The 20,015-nt window shown below is 38.0% G+C and overlaps 2 protein-coding genes and 1 non-coding gene across 3 annotated transcripts; 2 read left to right on the top strand and 1 right to left on the bottom strand.

Moving 5' to 3' along the window:
- The first annotated feature begins 2,223 nt into the window (after positions 1 to 2,223).
- LOC148076502 (long-chain fatty acid transport protein 2-like) lies at positions 2,224 to 9,578 on the top strand. The gene is made up of 10 exons (XM_087793831.1): positions 2,224 to 2,734; positions 3,835 to 4,044; positions 5,586 to 5,744; positions 6,697 to 6,821; positions 6,893 to 7,087; positions 7,189 to 7,279; positions 7,935 to 8,133; positions 8,717 to 8,814; positions 9,128 to 9,258; positions 9,333 to 9,578. The coding sequence occupies exons 1-10, from the start codon at positions 2,260 to 2,262 to the stop codon at positions 9,504 to 9,506; spliced, it is 1,857 nt and encodes a 618-aa protein (XP_087649957.1). The 5' UTR covers positions 2,224 to 2,259; the 3' UTR covers positions 9,507 to 9,578.
- A 106-nt stretch (positions 9,579 to 9,684) lies between these two features.
- hdc (histidine decarboxylase) lies at positions 9,685 to 15,156 on the bottom strand. Its single transcript, XM_087793832.1, has 12 exons — positions 15,129 to 15,156; positions 14,880 to 15,052; positions 14,693 to 14,806; positions 13,828 to 13,950; positions 13,629 to 13,766; positions 13,413 to 13,556; positions 12,478 to 12,544; positions 12,254 to 12,416; positions 12,080 to 12,170; positions 11,906 to 12,004; positions 10,557 to 10,658; positions 9,685 to 10,349 (listed from the first exon to the last, which is right to left on the bottom strand). Exons 1-12 carry the CDS (start codon positions 15,154 to 15,156, stop codon positions 9,687 to 9,689), a joined length of 1,905 nt encoding a protein of 634 aa, XP_087649958.1. The 3' UTR covers positions 9,685 to 9,686.
- A 440-nt stretch (positions 15,157 to 15,596) lies between these two features.
- On the top strand, positions 15,597 to 15,669 carry trnar-ccu (transfer RNA arginine (anticodon CCU)). The gene has a single exon. It is a non-coding gene; the product is annotated as a tRNA-Arg (tRNA).
- The last annotated feature ends 4,346 nt before the right edge of the window (positions 15,670 to 20,015 follow it).

Here is a 20,015-nt window from a genome sequence, read left to right as displayed (position 1 = left end):
TAAATATCTAATATTATTATTATTCAAGTATAGCTTTTTTATTGAATCTTTTAATTTAGAATAAACAGGAATACCAACATCTGAGCGTCAATCATGGATTCATAAAAAATAAATAGAAACCAGATAATTGTATAATATTTGTGCAAGTAAGTAGAAGTATGTAAGTAAGTAATAGTTATTTGTAAAACGCTGAATATTAATATTGATGCTGAAAGAAACTGGCAGCTAATGAAGAGTTTTAAGGTTCGGGGAGATGTGAGATGCAGAGTTTTGTATTAACTGCAGGCGAGACAGATCCTTCTTGTTTAGACATGAAAATAAACTGTTACAATAGTCTAAACGAGAAGACACAAACGTATGGATTACAAGCTCTAGATCGTGTTGTGACACCATGTAGTACATTCTGGATTGTGCCTTATAAAGCTGTTGGTGAAATAAAAAGTTACATTTCTAAATGAAATATTTGCTGTTTTAAGATGCAGAGGAACTGGAACTGAACCGGTCCTAATAGTCTAGTTTCTCTAATTGATTGGATTATGTAACTAAATCCGATAATCTTGTCAGTTGAACTGCAGGGAAAACACATATTTACCTTTTAAAAGGGATTTCAAAAAAGGAAAAGAGATACAAACCTACATACGATAAACTCATACATACATTTTTATACAGACCGACGTGTTTCTTTCTTTTTCTTTTCTAATTTTAATAGTAAATGATCCTCTTATGTCATCATCATAATGAAGAAGTTTATTATTATTATTCCCTAAACCACCAAAATTCGGTAAATATATTTCAACTGTATTTGTTTTATATTTACACTATTGTGCTTTTTTTTTAAATTGATTTACAGTATACATATCTATATATAATATCGTTAAATTAAATTGAATGTATTTTATTAACATTTATAATTTATTTTCAATATGTATATGTTATTTTGTGTTGCCATGACAACAAAAACTGTTGGCAATAATAGTTTTCTGATTTTGATATATAGATATGAGGATAAGACGACATGCTTACAATCTACTATGTGACATTAAGGAATGCTGAAAAGTAATATTAAATATAAATGTCAATCTATCCGTCTGTTAACTCATGAAAGAACTTCAGTTTTTTAATATATTGCACCATTTATCATTTTGATTCAAGAGGTTTTTTATTTTTTTATTTTTATACTTTTTTTTTGTTTATATTGTAAGTAAGTAAGTACTTTTTTTATTTGTATAGCGCTTTTCCAGACCAAGGTCAAAAAGCGCTTAGACAATCAAAACAATATTCAATAAAGTATATACTTTAAAGGTCAAGATAAAACTGATAACACAACAGGAGTTCCAGAAAATCAAGGAAAAGCCTGAACAAATAAAAACTTATTTGATTATTTAATTTTTTTGATTATTTATTTGATTTTGTTGGTTATTTATTTTTTATTTATTTTCTTGAATGTATTCATGTTTTGCATCGTGGGTCAGAGAGAACCACAATTTAATTTAAGCTGCATGTCTCGATACATGCATATTTGACAATAAAATAACTTGACTTGATACATTTATACATTTTTCAAGAGTTTATACATTTTTTTTGTAGTTTGAAATACTTATTGTTTATAAAAACATGTATACAATCTAAAGTTCTTAAATTAAATAATGACATATTAATTTGTTAATGTGTTTGTAACTGTTGTTCAATTTATTTCAATAGATTGTAAATGTTTTTCAAAAGTTTGTCAATTTCTTTCCATAGATTGTAAATGTTTTATAATATTATATCAATTTTTTATGTAGTTTGAAATACTTATTGTTTATAAAAACATGTATACAATCTAAAGTTCTTAAATTAAATAATGACATATTAATTTGTTAATGTGTTTGTAACTGTTGTTCAATTTATTTCAATAGATTGTAAATGTTTTTGCAAAAATGTGTCAATTCCTTTCCATAGATTGTAAATGTTTTATAATATTACTATTTTTTTTGTTGTAGTTTGAAATACTTATTATTTATAAAACATGTATATAATCTACAGTTCTTAAATTAAATAATGACATATTACTATAGAGACATCGATTGAAACTCTAAAGTATGTTCATCTCTAGGGCCAGTTAGACCTTGTTAAGGTCCAGGATGTCCATGTTTCGTCTGCAGGTTACCACCCACCACTAACTTTTCAAGGTGGGTCAAAGTTCGGGAGGCGTTCATGGGTCTGTAGATCAGCAGCAGCTTCCACAGCTCTCTGAGCTCAGAGTCTCGGAGGATCACCATGATCTCGTACGTTCTCTTCACGGCTCTGTCAGGAGCGGCTCTGCTCCCGGTCCTGCTCTACCTGAGGAACCCCTACTTCTTCCAGGACCTCAACAACATCTGGCTCTCGCTGGGCATCGGGCTCCAGATGGCGAAGATCAAGAAGCGAAAACCCTTCTTGACTCTCCTGCATCGGTTCGAGGAGCATGTGTCCAACCAGCCCGGCAAGAAGTTCTTGGTGTTCGAGGACGTCAGCTTCACGTACCGAGAGGCGGGTCAGATGGTCAACCGGGTGACCAGAACCGTGTCTCCGTACGTGGAGGAGGGGGACCCCGTGGCCATCTTCCTGGGGAACGAGCCCGCCTACCTGTGGCTGTGGCTCGCCTTCACCAAGCTGGGCTGCGTCCCTGCCTTGCTCAACTGCAACCTCAGGTCCAAATCCCTGCTGAACTGCTTCTCCTGCTGCGGGGCCAAGCTGCTGGTGGTGGGAGAAGGTGAGTCCAGATGTGGACCAGGTCCAGATGTGCTGGAGGATAAATGTTCTTCAACTGTGAAGGGAAAGAGAAGAAGTAGACGTTTACAAACTTTTAACTGTGACTTTTTGTGGATTGACACTGTTATTATTATGAATATTATTATTATTATTATTACCATGATTATTACATAGTAAGTCATTTTTATTTATAGAGCGCTTTTCCAGACCAGGGTCACAAAGCGCTTAAACAATCAAAACAATATTCAATAAAGTATGTACTTTAAAGTAAGTAAGTAAGTAAGTAATATTTATTTATATAGCGCTTTTCGAGGCCAGGGTCACAAAGCGCTTTAACAATCAAAACAATACTCAAAACAGTACATACTTCAAAGATCAAGACAACACCGAGAACAACACAAGGTCAAGATAAAACTGATAACACAACAGGAGTTCCATAAAATCAAGGAAAAGCCTCAACAAATAAAAATATATGTTTCTTGAAGGAGTCAGTAGAAACATTTTTGCAACAGGAGGTTATTTTTTTATTTACCTAAAGAAGTCAGCAGCTTCTGGGGAAAATAAATAAAAAATAAAAGATAAATAAAACATGTAAGTAAGTATGTAAGTAAGTCAGTTATATTTGTAAAGCGCTTTTCAAGACCAGGGTCACAAACCGGTTAAAACAATACTCGATAAAATATATACTTAAAAGGTCAAGACAACACTGAGGAGAACACCGGAGTCTCGGTTTGTTCGCCTAAGAATAATAGACAGAAATATTTTCTACCAATAATAAATATGATTCTTCACAACGATCCAACTTTTCAATATTTGACATTACAAGGTCATGGTCTTATTAAGTGAAAGATAAAAGTCATCCACTGTTGGAAATATTACCACCATTTTTATTTTTCTTCAAATCATTATTATGTGTCGAAGTAAACACTAATACTGACTAAATAAGTTACCAACCGTCTTTGCTTAAGACAAATAATCACATATTTATGATAATAAAATGTAAATAGATGAATTAAAACGCAATTATTTTAATCCGTCGCAGCCGTTAGCGACGAAGCTAGTTCTCCTCTTGTTTGTGTTGTTCACCGTCTTCTGGTCCAGACCTGCAGGGGGCCGTGGAGGAGGTGCTGCCCAGCCTGAAGCAGGCAGGGGTCCGGGTCTTCATCCTGAAGGAGTCATGTGACGTGGAGGGCATCGAGAGCCTCTCCGACAAAATCAAGCAGGCCTCAGACCAGCCGCTGACGGTCCAGCTGACCAGCAAGACCCACTTTAAGAGCCCGGCACTCTACATCTACACCTCAGGGACCACAGGTGACCCTGAAAAACTGTTTCTCTTCTTCCTTTACCAACGTCGTTCCCTCTCTTTTTATGGACCGGAATGATAGTTCACAGAGCTTTGAGTTTGACATTTTGAGCCATTGTCGTACAACACTTGAAATAATATAAATAAAATAAGTGTTATAATAATTGTTATGTGTAAATTTAGCCAATCAGAGAAGACCCCACGCAACATCAACCAATCAGATGCAACATAAGGCGTGTCTCCACCCCTCAAGACATCAAGTCAACGTGACTTAACAACATTTGAAGCATCTAAATTCTAGTATTACTTCTTTTCTCAAACGCCATTCAGAAGCAGGAAATAGCTACTGTTTAAAATACATGTTTGTTATTTATTTATTTGTATTTTTTTATTAATTATTTTGTGCAATATCTATCAATGGTTTAAAACCAAATTACATTTTACCCAGTTAATAGGTTTCAGATCATTACAAAATAATAATAACTTAATAATAATTGAAAGTATGATAATGTTTGAATGTAGAATTTTAGAGAAATTGATCATTATATTTATCATAATAATTTAGCTATACATCAATCAGTTACGATCAATGACTGCCCTAGATCTCTTCTAGAATATGTAGAGTATTAAACCCACAAGATATAGAATTCAATGTAGGTAGTTAGAGAAACTAATAATTGATAATAATATTTTAACCACGTTAGTCATGTGACATTTTCGAAGACAACAGGTTTATGATGCTTTTGGAGACATGAAGGTGAGAACATCAGTCGTAATCGTCCAAATCCAGGGTCGCAACCTTCACCACTCAAAGATCCATTCGGACCCGTTTCCTACAGGAAAGAAAACAATATTATAATTAAATATCATTCCATATAGTGTTGGGATTACTTTCAGAGTATTCTGTTCCTCTTTAGAGTTATAGGTAAAAAATGTAGTTCATTTTAATGTAGCGACTGGAGCTCAGTTGTCTTCGTCCAAAAAGTGAACAATACAGGTCGTCAGCCTAAATCTCTCTTGTCGAGGCTTCAATACAAGATGGACGTTACAGACCATCAGTATGGAAGCATTTGAATGTTTTTAAGTTTGTCTTTTTGGACGAAGATGAAGACGAAGACAACTGAGCTCCAGTAGCTACATTAAAATGAACAAACACTTTTGTCTATGACTCGAAAAAGGAAGATTACTGTGAAAATAATCCCAACCATTGGTAGACATGTTTGACATTTGAATATTGGGTGAACTATCACTTTAAACCTTGATAATTATCATAACAATGTTTTAACTGTATATTTACTGCAGTTGTTCCATCATGATGTTGTTCTTATGCTCTTATATCGGCGTAGTTACGTCAGTTTTTGTTCAATAAAGCGTAAACTGAAGGAGAGCGCTGCATGTTTTTCATGCGTTATTACATCGTAACACGTCATTATTATTTAGTGTCCATGTTTGTTCTTTTAGACTAAATACTCTTACCAGACGTGAGTTCATGTCATTCCCGGCGCCCTCATTGGTCGGTTGATTCTATCTGTTTCTCGTTGTGTTGCAGGTCTTCCCAAGGCAGCCGTGATCACGCAGGAGCGACTGTGGTTGGCGTCTTTCCTGGGCACGATTGTCAACGTTCGCTCGGACGACGTTCTCTTCGTATACCTTCCTCTCTACCACTCGTCCGGGCTACAGATGGGAGTGTCTGGGGCTATACGTCTAGGTACCGTCACCCTACTCTGAACTTTAAAATGAAATGACATATAACTAGAAACGTTTTTAGCGCAGACTTCCCCCAAGCAGCTCATCTACACAAATATATTCTTGTGATTTTATTTTTGTTTGCATTACCAAAAGATCTATATGTATAATTTTTATTTTTCTATTTTTTTTAAGTGTTTCAAATATAATTTATGGAAATATTTTAATAAGATGGTAGAAGCTCCTACTGTCCCACAGAGAGTGACGATTTTTTTAATTATTTGTCGAACTATCCATTCTTTTTTTAAGTTATTTTGCCCACAGACACCTAGAGACCATAAAACACATTATCTTCTTGGCCGAGGTAATCATTTATTTATTTTTATTCATTATTATTATTTTTTTTTCCAACCAAAACCTTCTCAGTAATGAGAGGTGTTTTGTGGGTATTTTTTCTGTGAATTAAAGAGTCATCAGCGGGTGTAAAACAGACTCTGGGCAAGGTGCGACCGGGGGCCACATAAGGCCCTTCAACTGTAATTATGTGGCCCTCATGAGTTCATAGATCATGTAGAAACTAACAATTTTATTTTGTATCTCTTTTGTTCATTACTAGTCTCTTAATTTGACTTTAGTCGTTTTGTTTTAGGACTTTTTTCAATTGCTTCTCAAAAAGATAAAAAGAGGGAATTTTATATGAGATTTAAAACTTTAAAGCTATTTTAAATACAATAATTATTAGAATATTTAGCTTGATTTTAGGACTTAACATTGTTCCTTTTTCTTGGCCTGGTTTGCCCACCATTGGTGTGAATCACTGTACAAGTGCACACGACTCATGTTTGTTGTCAGAAGACAAACAAAGCCGATCAATACGAGTGTATTAGCGGTTGACCTGCAATAGAAGTCTCAAAGTCCCACACGTCGTATATAAGCTGAAGTTCATGTTGTTGTTTTTTTTCCATCATCACCAGGCATCACAGTTGCTTTGAAACGTAAATTCTCCGCGTCCATGTTCTGGACCGACTGCAAGAAGTACAACGTCACGTGTATCCAGTACGTGGGAGAGATCATGCGCTACCTGTGCAACACGCCGCAGGTACGACTCTCACGACTCTCACGACTCACCGGTCGTTGTCCTGAACCCGTTCAACCGTCCTCCGCCACCAGAGAGACAGCGACAAGGACCACAGGGTCAGGTTGGCGTACGGGAACGGCATAAGGGCCGACACCTGGGAGACTTTCATCCAGAGGTTCGGCGACATCAGGATCGTGGAATGCTACGGAGCGACAGAAGGAAACACCGGTTTCGTCAACTACTGCGGCAAGATCGGAGCCATCGGGAGAGACACTTTATTTCACAGGGTGAGAGGAAACGAGATTTATTTAAACTTGATCTGTCATCTTATATATTCCCATACGTTTGGTCTTGTTACTGAGGGACTATCTTGTGCATCGTTCAACAGAGAGCTCAAGGGTACAAGCTGATAAGATACGACACGGAGAAGGAAGAGCCGGTCAGAGATGCCAGAGGACTCTGCATCCAGGTGCCTCGAGGTGAGGTCACACTCCTCTATTAGACTCTTTCAATGTAATCTGGTAAATAAAGTTCACCCCGTCAAATATTATCATTTATATATCTTTGATTATGTAGCTAAGATGCGACAGAATTATGAAGTTAAGCAATAAAATTGCATTAAAATGTCTCAAATTCAAAGTCAAACCGAGGTAAAATCCATTAAATATTAAAAATATCAATCGAATGAGCTGCAATTTTCAAACTGATAATGGAACTGCTACGTTAGTTTTCATGACCACAAATATGAAAAACTGCAACGACAGCTGAAAAGATACTTAATTAAAACCAAGAAAACATTCTGAAGTTGTTGTTCTTTTATATCATGATTTTTACTTAAACCATTTTCCTTTTTTTGCACTTCTTTGTGCTAAAAACAGTCCATTTCTTCAATTTTGACCCTTTAAAAAACGAAACATGTTTTGTCTTTTTTAAATAGGTCTAGTAAAAATCCACTTTCGTATTCATTTCTACTAAAAAAACAAACCTTTAATTTATAGTTCCTTCACATTGGGGGTCACATGCAGCTCAGAACAAGGTCTTGCTGCCGATTTCATGTTTATCCTTGACACTTTTTGACTCACAAGTGTCTGTAAACTCATAAAAAGTCGTCTGTTCCCTCGATGCTTCCCACAGAGGAGACGGGTCTGTGCATCGCCAAGATCAACCAGAGGTCACCGTTCGTGGGATACGCCAACAACAAGCAGCAGACCGAGAAGAAGCGGCTGCGAGACGTTTTCGAGAAGGGAGACCTTTTCTTCAACACCGGAGACCTTCTGAAGATCGACAGAGACGGTTTTGTTTACTTTCAGGACCGCATCGGAGACACTTTCAGGTTTGTCACTCAATAATAGTTGCTCGAACAAACATGAACGAGTTTGTTTTGTACTCGAACGTTGTAGCTACGAGATTAAATAAATATTTAGACCCAATAAGAATATTTTAATTAGAAGAAAAGTAGTCGGAGAAAAAGATTGATACAATAACTATGAATTCTTTGTAATTTCAAAAATAATATCAGGAATTGTCTAAATTAATATTTAAAAGTATGATAAAATATTGATAAATGCATGTTATTGATGTATAAAACTCACGGTATATTTTAAAAACTTGGCTTAAAACCCACTTTTATTCCTTGGGCTTTAAATTTTTAGTGCCTTGTACTTTTGTTTTATTTGCTTGTATTGTATTGTGTTTTTAATTGTTATGTTTTTTTTACAGCACTTTGTATCAACTGCTGTTTTTAAGTGCTTTTTTAAAAAGTTCACTTAAGTTGAGAATAAACAATTTCTTAAGAAGAAAATAAATTAGTAAAATAAAGGTGTTTTCTACTGCATCTGATTTGACCTCAATAAGTTAAGTGCCTCTGTTCAGTATTTAGCGTCGGCGTCACTCACTGAATCTTCTCCTCACACCAGGTGGAAGGGAGAGAACGTTGCCACCACAGAAGTGGCCGATCACTTGTTGACGCTCGACTGCATGGAGGAAGTGAACGTCTACGGAGTGAAGGTTCCAGGTACGACTGGATTATCACTGAATTATATTTTTAATTTATTTCCAATACCTGGATCTTAAAAACCTCTTTAATTCAGCGACTAACACACACATTTGTTAAAGGGGCTTGATGAAACATTTGAGTTATCTGTTGATGTCCTTCATAGGGGTTATTAAAGTTCACCCTCCTATGAATCATTCACTGCTATCGCTAATCAATGCTCAGGGTCTCAAACATCAAGCAGGGCTACGATCAGTAAGGTCAAATAATAAATAACAGTGTCTACATCAACACTAGAGGTGAACAACATGATGCTCATGCTTTTATTTTGTAGGGCACGAGGGCAGGATAGGAATGGCGGCGGTGACGCTGAAGAAGGACATGACCTTCGACAGCACGTCCGCGTACCATCAGGTGAAAAACTACCTCCCGAGCTACGCCCGGCCTCGATTCATCCGCATCCAGGTGACTGAAACATTGACCGATGACGATGACCGGCACAGAAAAATCTGAAACTCTACGTCTCCGTCTCTTTGAAGGAGGCTCTGTCCACCACCGGCACGTTCAAGCTGGTGAAGGTGAAGCTGGCGGAGGAGGGTTTCAATCCGGCCGTCATCAAGGATCCTCTCTTCTACTTGGACGACAGCGCCGGCTATGTACCGATGACCCAAGAGACGTTTGACGGCATCAAACACGGGAAAATTAAGCTATAAGATATTTTCGAATGAAGTTTTTTAAGCAGTTATTTTACAATACACCCCCCCGCCCCCCACACACAAAACACATCAGCGATACTCTATTTGCTGGAGTAAAACAGGCAGAACCGTAATCATTCGTTGTTCACACACTTTATTTGAGGACTCGGTCAAGGATCCGTTCTCTTGCTGGGACGTCTACAGGAGCTCAGGCACCGGGGTGTTCTCTGCAGGCGAGGAGGAGTTGTTGGAGATGTTGCTGTAGTTGAGTCGCCTGCAGAGCTTCTGGGCAGCAGGGGAGGGTTTGCGAGGGCAGCACAGCGGGTGGCGTCCGCACTGCACCCACGGGTTGCAGAAGCTCGGCACGCTGTTGAACTTGGTCAGTTTTTTCACCACTTCTTTACCGACCGGATTGGACTCGGTCTTCTGCGCCGGAGCACCAGGCGCCGCCACCCGGGCCTGAGGGAAGTAGTTGTAGGGCAGCGGCTCGCTGCTGCAGCTCAGGGAACGCATGGGTCGCCTGGGTCGGTTCCAGGCCTTGTCGATCCAGAGCTCCACGTGCACCTTGTCTGAAGCGGCGTCCTCCTCGCACTTGGCGTCCTTGTTCTCTTCCTCTTCGATCGCATTTTCTTCCGGCCTTTTCGGCTGAGGCGTCTTATCCAGGGACTTCCTCTCGGCCAGGAGCGCCGACGCCGCGCCGGCGATGATCTTCCAGTCCCTCATGATGTCATCGGCGGTGGTGTACTGAGACGTCACCGTGAATCTGATGATGCGTTTGGTGTAAATATCGGCAGGAATCAGGTACATCGTGCCCGCCCGAGTCAGCCTCCTCAGAAGCTCCTGCGTCAGAGCGTTTCCTCCCTGAACACATTTCAAAATCACGGTCAAAGATAAAAATATCTTAACCACAAGAACGTATGTTAATTTGTTTTTAAAACATTTAACAACATTTCTTCTCCGCCCTCCATGAGGTCGGTTATCAATTCACCTTTGAACAAGGTGCGACTGCCACTCTAGACAATCATTAGCCAGCAAACAGCAGGGATTGTTACAAGGTCAGCCTCTCACCGTCAGACAGAAGACGACCAGGCCGAGGTGACGCTCTGCAGGAACCTCGAAGTGACTCTCCTTCTTTATCTGAGACTCCAGCAGCTTCGCCATCGCAATCCCCTGCAGGTTCGAAGTAGAATGAACTATATTTCGGTTTTACCCCATGTTGACACACAAACAAAAAAGTCCCCGAGCTCTCTTGACGTGTTTCATACTCATGTATTATATATATGTGAACAACCCTAGAAAATCAAGAAACAAAAAGAAGAATATGGAAGTTTTTAATGTCTTCAACTTCATTTATAATAAATAAATTCCTCCTTTCCTTTACCTACGCTTCATTCACCTTCTTCTCCGTATCTGTTTTTTTAGAAGCTATTTATAGTGATGTATTGCCTCAAATGAACATTGAACTGTCAATTTCAGATAAAATGCTAGATTGAATTACAGATATTATTTCTTGGAAATATGGTTTAATTGTTGGTCAATCCCAGAATAAAGGGGTCAACATGTTCTCCAGGGTCGCTCACATTCCTCTTTTTTCACTTTGAAATCTTTCAGTTGTTATGAAGTATCGGATCATTCTTCCAGGTTAATTCCTTCCACTTTTTTCACACAAAATGCGATGATGTCGAATATGTTTTTAATATATTGAACTAGTCTTCATCATTAAGGCTGAATTGAATTCAGAAATAAATGATTTAGTGACTTTTAGAAAAATGGTGTTGTCATGGTGTTGTCATTCTATGTAGCTGCAAAAAAGGAAAATAAAATCCAACTCGTCTGAAACCATTTTGTTTTTCTTATTGTTGATCATGTTTTTAGAATGAATGGGAAGGTAAACCAAGATGAGATTTTAACGTCAGGATGTATCAGGGTTGACTTAAAAGAATAGTTTGATTGCAGTCTGGTTGTAACTCACTAGCAAGACGCTTCCTTAGCATAACATATTAGCATTGTTATTATCATGTAAGGCGTCGACATTTCTTTGTAAAGTTCATCACGCATGTCAAGCACCAGCCTGGATATAGATAAAATTACATTATAGCTACAAGATAATGTCATACATCCTATTTTGAATGTCTCCTCTAATGATACACGTCCCATAATGCACTGCAACAATTGTTAAACTGTTACAAACTGTTGTTGACGTTGTTAGGAAACATATCCCGTCAGTTTAGTATGATCTAACCTCATGACTTTTCTAAGATGTTAACAAATGATGGGTTACGTGGTTTTCACTGCAGATGAACGTGGTTACAATCCGTCTGAAAACATCGTCTGAGATTTAATTCACCGTCAATCTGATGGAGCTGAAGCTCATGAGTCGTGTACAGTGGAGGGAGCGACCCTAGGGTCTTACGCACGTGTCTTATGTGGGCCTGGAGTTTGGTGAGTCCGAACGATCGCAGAACAAACCAGAGCTTGAGAGAGCGGAAACGTCGACTGAGAGGAATCTGCCAATGCTGCGCAAGAGAATCATCAATCTATCAACGAATCAAATCAAAGATGTTAAAGTTGAGGACATCAGTCAGAGATACCATGAAGTCAGTGGCTGCTTGAGAGTTTTCATGTCTCAGGTAGACGGGGTCGACGCTGAAGGTCTGCTGGAGCTTGTATTTGTCCTTCACCCTGTTGAAGATCATATGAATAAGTGTAATAAAAGTAACTGTTTAACTTCATTATCCATCATTTTCACTTGTTTTTCTACACACCAGAAAGCCGTGCAGTCAAAATGCACCATCATCCACTTTGAGGGGTTGAAGACAAAAGAGTTGGCAAACTCAATTCCACTGCAGGACCAGCGCAGCTCGGGACAGAAGTAGGCAGAACCAGCGTAGGCGGCGTCGACATGCAGCCAGAGCTCCTCTGCTGCACCTGAGTCAGATTCTTTAAATCATACGTTTCTTTTGTAAAAATCCAACCTCGGAAAACTCACAAACCGGACCGAGCTCGGAGAGCTTGTCGAAGGCACACACTCCGGTGGTTCCTAACGTTGCACAGAGCTGGAGAAGAAAGGCAAGGAATAAGTTTCAGGAAACTTTTACCAGATGAAATGAGCCGTAAACATGAAACATCTTCTGTAAAGACAAGGTCGAGCTACTGCTCAATACACTTTACTTCAGGATGCAGTCGAACTTGAATTCTAAACATACTTGTGGTACTTTTTTAATTTGCATTTTTTAAAGTTGTGATTAAAGTAGGAATTAATATTGTATTTTAATTGTATACTGGCATGAAAAAGTTCACTATCATCAAGGTCAGATCAATCATAAATGCATCATCCTCTTACTATGAGGTGAACTATGTGTGACATATATTTTTGGCTTGTAAATTATATTTAGATGTTAACATAGTTGTTTTATGGTTTACAGTTAAATAATGTATGTGTACAATAAAATGATTAGCTATTCAAATCTTTTTATTTTCTTTTAAGTTCAATAAGGCGTGTTTAAAATAAAATGATTGTAATTTTTAATTACAATTATTATATATACATGAATATATATTTATATATAACCTTTGTTAGTTTTTGTGTTGCAGTTAAACCTCTGGCCACAGATAGAGGAATAATGAAATCCCACAAGATCCCTGCCATGACTGAGGACGGGAGGATACAGTAGTCTTCAGCAGCTCTTAAAGCTGATGTTTGGACATATTTTGGTTTCAAAACAAATGAAATCAGTTATGACTTCGTCAAGAGTCATGTGGTCTGTAGATTCTCTAACACCAGAGTCAAGTACTCGACAATACGACAAATATATAAATATATCCTTGTATTTACAGTATCACAATATATTGTATTTTTGCCCCTGTATTGTGAGATCGTATCGTATCGCCTGATTCTTGCACACACAGCTATTTACAACGCACCAGAAAGGGCACAAGTCCGTTCATCCTGTCCTCCTCGATGGCCTGCTTCAGAGCATCTCCTCTTAAAGACAACTTTTCATCTGTGGGCAGAAATCTGATCTTCACGAGAGAGATGAGTCCTGCCTTCTCCACCGAGGAATGGGCCTGTCATCGAAAACAGATGATTCAGATTAAAACCCTCTTGGTGTTATTCATAAAAAATAAAAAATAAAAAACCTGATCTGATGCATAGGCCACAAGTTTGGAGTTGAGGATCGAGTCGTCGATGTTTGGGTCAATCTCAGAACGTAGTTGAAGAATTTTGTCTTTCCTGGCGGCCAGGAGAGCGACCAGAGTACTTTCACTGACGGTGCCCTGCAACAGCAGACATGTTGGAGTGGAGAACTACGGTGAAGACATTGTTGTTAAAAAAAACCTGCAGTATTCCACCGCCTCTGCTGTCGGGATGATGATGCAGGAAGAACGAGGGGAGTCCCAGAGCTTTACACAGCCAGTCCATCACAGTCATCTCCAGCTCTGTGCAGGCCGGACTGGATGCCTGGAGTCAAAGGATAAATCATAATAACAGGATGAAGATGTAAAAATGTTACTTGAGTGGAACGTTTAGTAGCCCTGAAAGATGCATTTATACATTTAATCTGTAGAGCACACAAAACACTGTTTTACTATGTCTACAAACATTAAAATAGATATAGAATAAAATCATATAGCTCCAGGGACTCTTGACTACAGAATTTGACTACAGTTACATGACAGTTCAGAGAACTAAACCTCACTTTCGTTCAGCTATAAAACATGGTTATTTATCAATTATTAATATTATTGACATTTTTTAGGGACAAGAAGTCATAATTATGGACAATAATTTGACAGACAATCTTCTTAAACACCAGCTTGAGAAAAAAAGGTCCATTTATTTTTGTGTACCACAACAAAAAACGAATTTAAATACTTTTTAAATACATTTTTATTATTAAAGTTAGTTGAGCATTTTATTATTTAATTATTTAAAAGCACTTAAAGTGGGTTGTTTTTCACTCAAATTCTTTAAAATAAAAGTAATAATAATGCAGTAAAAGTATCCTTAAATTAATTCAATTGAGGAAGGTAAACTATACAAGGAGTATTTAATAATATTTAATTAATTATTATTATGTTCTACAGTGTGTGAATTTTAAATTACATTACAAGTATTTTAAAATGATGACACGTGTTTCTGAGCCTAATTAAATTTGGCTAAACTTGTTTTTTAAATGGATAAATTAAAAGTGTCTTCCTACCCATGTGAATCCAACGCAGTTGATGGCGTCAGCTAACATGTCTCCCAGCATGGACGGCCAGGATGTCAGACTGGGATAGTACGCATGCATGTGCGGGCTCTGCCAGTGAACCACCTGCATTTAAAGTCAGATATTTGAGCAGAATCCACAATATCACTCTTGAACTCAAGGTCTTTGAAGAACTTACTCCCGGCATGATGACCTTCTCTATGTCGCTGAAGATGTGATCCCAGTCCTCTGGTTCTGCCGGTGCAGAGTCGGGCATGAGGTCCCTCAGGTAGCCTGGTTTCACATCTGGTATCACCTTTCTCTCCCTGATGGACACCAGGTAGTTTGTGATGTAGTCCACCATCTGCTTGCCTGCTCAAAAGAGGAGGATGAATCAAATGGAAATTGAATTTGAGCGAAAGCTTGAAAAGAAAGAGCTGCTTGTTACCTCTGCGATTGTACTCCGCTGCCTGCATGTTTTCAAGTTGTGGAGGGATAGATTAGGACTGGAGTGACCAGTGAAGTAGACGTCGATGCCAGGATCCAGAGATATATGCACGCCAAACACAAACCCAGCCCAGTGACGCACTTGATCCCTCCAGCCACCCTTCTTTGATGCAGAGTTTTGCCTCGCATTGAATCTGTGTTTAGGTTATTACTCATCAGTACACACATCATCTGGTGGAGGCAGACAAACTGTTATTATTTGTGGTCAAAAGTTAAAAAAAAAAGATGATGGCTCAGTCCGGAAACAGAAAGAACAGCTGATAAGATTCCATTTCATAAACTGTGATTCTTTAAAAAGCATTCATCTGGTTTCCCCTCATCTTTAATCAATGGTTATTTAAATCTTCTCATGCATCAGGTGATACTTTTAGATTGTAATTTGACATTTACAACTGAACTTCACTTTCATGCCCCAGTGGCCTAATGGATAAGGCACTGGCCTCCTAAGCCAGGGATTGTGGGTTCAAGTCCCATCTGGGGTGAATGGCAAGGCAGCTATATTTTGATCTAACATGACACACCAATATATACTGTATGTGCCAAAAAGATTTTCACTACAATACATGTCTCTTGGATGTGGAGACTGCTGTGATTGATGACACACAGTGACAAACCTTGATGCTTGACCAATCACAGCAGAGTCCTTGTGGTTATGGTAAACAAGATTTCATCTCCAGAAAAATACAGTTTTTCAATGGGCGGGGCTTAAGTACATTTTCTAATGTATTTATTTCAATAAAAACAGAGTGTTGTACAGACACAAACTGATGAGTACAATAGAGGTCCAAGATCTTCCTATATATGCTCGATATTTATATGATTATGTATTTGGTTGAAACCATCATCAGGTGATAGATTGTAATTTGACATTTACAACTGAGCATAACTTTCATGCCCAGTGGCCTAATGGATAAGGCACTGGCCTCCTAAACCAGGGATTGTGGGTTCAAGTCACATCTGGGGTGAATGGCAAGGCACCAGTTAGAAGGAATATTTTAAGCTGATCCAATAGATATGGAGCATGATATACTGTATATGTCCGATGGAGGTTTTTTACTTTTATATGTATTTCTTTTCACATTTGTTTACAAATTCTTTCACTCTTACCATCCTGTAACTTTACTATTTAACTAACAACATCTATTTTAACTACAAGTGTGTCTTTCAAAGAACATTCTGGCCTCCTGAGGTTAGGACGTGTCCTGCCTGGTCTGTATGTGTTTCCAACAAAGCTTTCACAACCAGTTTAGCCTCTGGATGAACAGAGCAGGGATGTTTGGCTTTAGGCCATTAATACCTTATCAGCAGAGTGGCGCAGCGGAAGCGTGCTGGGCCCATAACCCAGAGGTCGATGGATCGAAACCATCCTCTGCTATTGTCTCACTTTTATAACTCCTAACTTGTGTGGATCTACTCCCAATTTACTAGTGTGGAAAAATATAGATACATCAAATCTATTTGAAAAGTTGAAATATATGATATAATATTGAAATTCCATCTCATAATATATCTTTTTGTAAATAAAAATCATGGAATTGGAAATAGTAATATAAGAATACCACATGACTTAATTAATACTTTCAATTTTAAGAGTTTTGTAAATCTGCCTCAAGATCAACAGAGTGATCCAACCAAGTCAATGGACACTTATTCTATTAATGACAGGCAGTGACAAACCTTGATGCTTGACCAATCACAGCACAGTGGGTGTGGTTATGGTAAACAAGATTGAATCTCCAGAAAAATAACGTTATTAAGTGGGCGGGGCTTAAATTCATTTTCTAATGTGGTTATTTTAATAAATAGAGAGTTATGTACAAACAACAGTTTAGCTTAATCATCTGGATAAATAGAGCAGGTGTGTTTGGCCCACTATACCTGAGCACTATGATTCTTTAAAAATCATTCATTCCCTACATCTTTACTCAATTGTTGTTTATATCTTATGCATCAGGTGATAGATTGCATTTGAGATTTACAACTGAGCATGACTTTCAGGCCCCAGTGGCCTAATGGATAAGGTACTGGCCTCCTAAGCCGGGTTCGAGTCCCATCTGGGGTGAATGGCAAGGCAGCTATATTTTCATCTAACATGACCGACAAATGTACAGTATATTTGCCAATAAAAAGATGTGCACTACAATACGAGTCTCTTGGAGTCAGAGACTTATGTGATTGATGACACGCAGTGACAAACCTTGATACTTGACCAATCACAGCATACTAGATGTGGTTACAGTAAACAAGATTTCCTCTCCAGAAAAATAACATTTTTAAGTGGCCAGGGCTAAAGTTCATTTTCTAATGTAATTATTTAAATAAATAGAGTTTTGTACAAACAACAGTTTAGTTTAATCATCTGGATGAACAGAGCAGGGGTGTTTGGCTTAAATCCCACTATACCTGAGCACTATGATTCTTTCAAAATCATTCATCTGCTTTCCCCTCATCTTTACTCAATGGTTGTTTATATCTTCTCATGCATTAAGTGATAGATTGTAATAATTTGACATTTACAACTGAGCATAACTTTCATGCCCCAGTGGCCTGATGGTTCAAGTCCCATCTGGGGTGAATGGCAAGGCACCATTTAGAAAGAATGTTTTAAACTGATTAGATAGATACGGAGAATGATATACTGTATATGTCCCATGGAGGTTTTTCCCTTTTATATGTATTTTTTTTCACATCTGTTTGCAAATTCTTTCACTCCTACCATCCTGTAACTTTACGATTTCAAAGACATTGTGTATTTTAACTACATGTGTATCTTTCAAAGAACATTCTGGCCTCCTGAGGTTAGGACGTGTCCTGCCTGGTCAGTATGTGTTTCCAACAAAGCTTTCATAACCGGTTTAGCCTCTGGATGAATAGAGCAGGGATGTTTGGCTTTAGTCCCACTAAACCTCACCAGCAGAGTGGCACAGCGGAAGCGTGCTGGGCCCATAACCCAGAGAACCATCCTCTGCTTCTATCTTGTGTTTATAGCTCTTAACTTGTGTTGATCTACTCCCAATTGACTAGGGGTTTGGAAAAATATAGATACAACAAAACGCTTTGAATAGTTTAATTCATAATATATACATTTTCAGATTCAAAACTTCTCATACATCAGGTGATAGATTGTAATTTGACATTTAAAACTGAGAATTAGTTTCATGTCCCATCTTAGGTGAACAGCAAGACAGCAGTATAAGGAATATTTTAATCTGATTAAATATATATGGATATAAAACGATATACCGATACATATGTCCCTGTCGTACGTCAGAGTCCGGACTGATCATACAGATGGCTAGTACGGTTGGACCAAGTAGTACGGTACAGTTAGTTCTGTTGATCGCAGGATTGTTTACAAAAAACACATATGAGCCACACAAATGACAGGGACAGGTTGTAGCTTTTCGTTTAATTTGGTTTGTAAGTAAGTAAATCATTTATATTTATATAACGCTTGTGAAACTCTCAGTGTTAATAACTGAACATGTGGAATAAAAAGGGGATTCATTGAAATTGTGTCGCCTGAAGGAAGTCACCGTTCCTTCAGAGAATCTCTGGATGTTCTTTTTTTAAACAAAAAGTCTCATTGGGACATTATCAGATTACAGCAGGAAAAAAACTCCTCTTCTGCCTGAGGTCAAAACGTAGTGAATATTCATTGTACACTCTGACAAACTCAAGTGTAATACAAATAAAATACTTGACAAACTTGACAGAAATATTGTAATATATCAACGTGTAATCCAACATCCCTCAAATTAATTTGTGATACAGGACCATACATGTTGTGAAAATTTGTAACCTGCACTGACATGTGTGCTGGAAATTGTTGAAACTTCAGGGATTTTAGAAGAACAAGAATTATCTTTGTGTGATTAGATTAAAAATATTTTCTCTGTGTATGTCTCTGTGTAGTGAGCGCAGTGTGCATTATATTATTCAAGATCATTTTTGGTGGAAACCTTTAGAGTAAGATAATTAACGGCTTGTGAAACTTCAATCAAGATATAACAGCGATCTTACAGCTCTGTGCTTCAGAAAACAAATCAGACATGTAAACTGTTCTACTTTTTCAGCTTTTTACAAGGAAAATGAGTGACTTTAGATTTCTCCGATCCATAAAACTCTTCACTGGCAGCCAGTTTCTTTCAGGATCAACTTTAAAATTCTGGTTTTTACATTCAGAGCCATCTCATGGTCAGACCTTACATCAGTGATCTGATCCAGCCTTACACCCCAGCTCGGGCTCTGAGGTCTGTGGATCAGAATCTACTGAAGGTTCCTGAACACGGTTCAGGACCAGAGGAGAGAAATCCTTCCAGGCTGTTGCTCCTAAGCTTTGGAACGATCTTCCTCTCTCTTTGCACTTGATGGATCTACTAACTCCTTTAAGAAACATCTTAATCATTGGTATTTGTGCAGGCACTCCTGTGTTGTTCTCGGTGTTATCTTGACCTTTTAAGTATATATTTTATTGAGTATTGTTTTGATTGTTTAAGCGCTTTGTGACGCTGGTCTGGAAAAGTGCTCTATAAATATAATTTACTTACTTACTTACTTACTTTAAACCAGACCTGATTTATATTCTTTTAATTGTAAGTCAGATTCCTAACCTGACAAATAAAAATTATTTGGACCCTGGATAGGGATTTTCGTGTCACATTTCACTTCAGCGATTGTGGTCTTGGCCTTAAAGAGTTGTTCTGGCTTCCATGCATCAGACATCAGCACCACCTTGAGTCTTAAGGATGCTTTTATTGGATGCTTACTCTTCTTAAGTTTCCTATACGTTTTCAAAGAAACAATCACAATGCTACAATGTTTTTTT

Source organism: Callionymus lyra, chromosome 6, assembly GCF_982586985.1.
Source record: "Callionymus lyra chromosome 6, fCalLyr1.hap1.1, whole genome shotgun sequence".
NCBI lineage: Eukaryota > Metazoa > Chordata > Actinopteri > Syngnathiformes > Callionymidae > Callionymus > Callionymus lyra.
The sequence above is the reverse complement of the archived record's forward strand: the minus strand, read 5'-3'. Positions and strand labels throughout refer to the sequence as shown.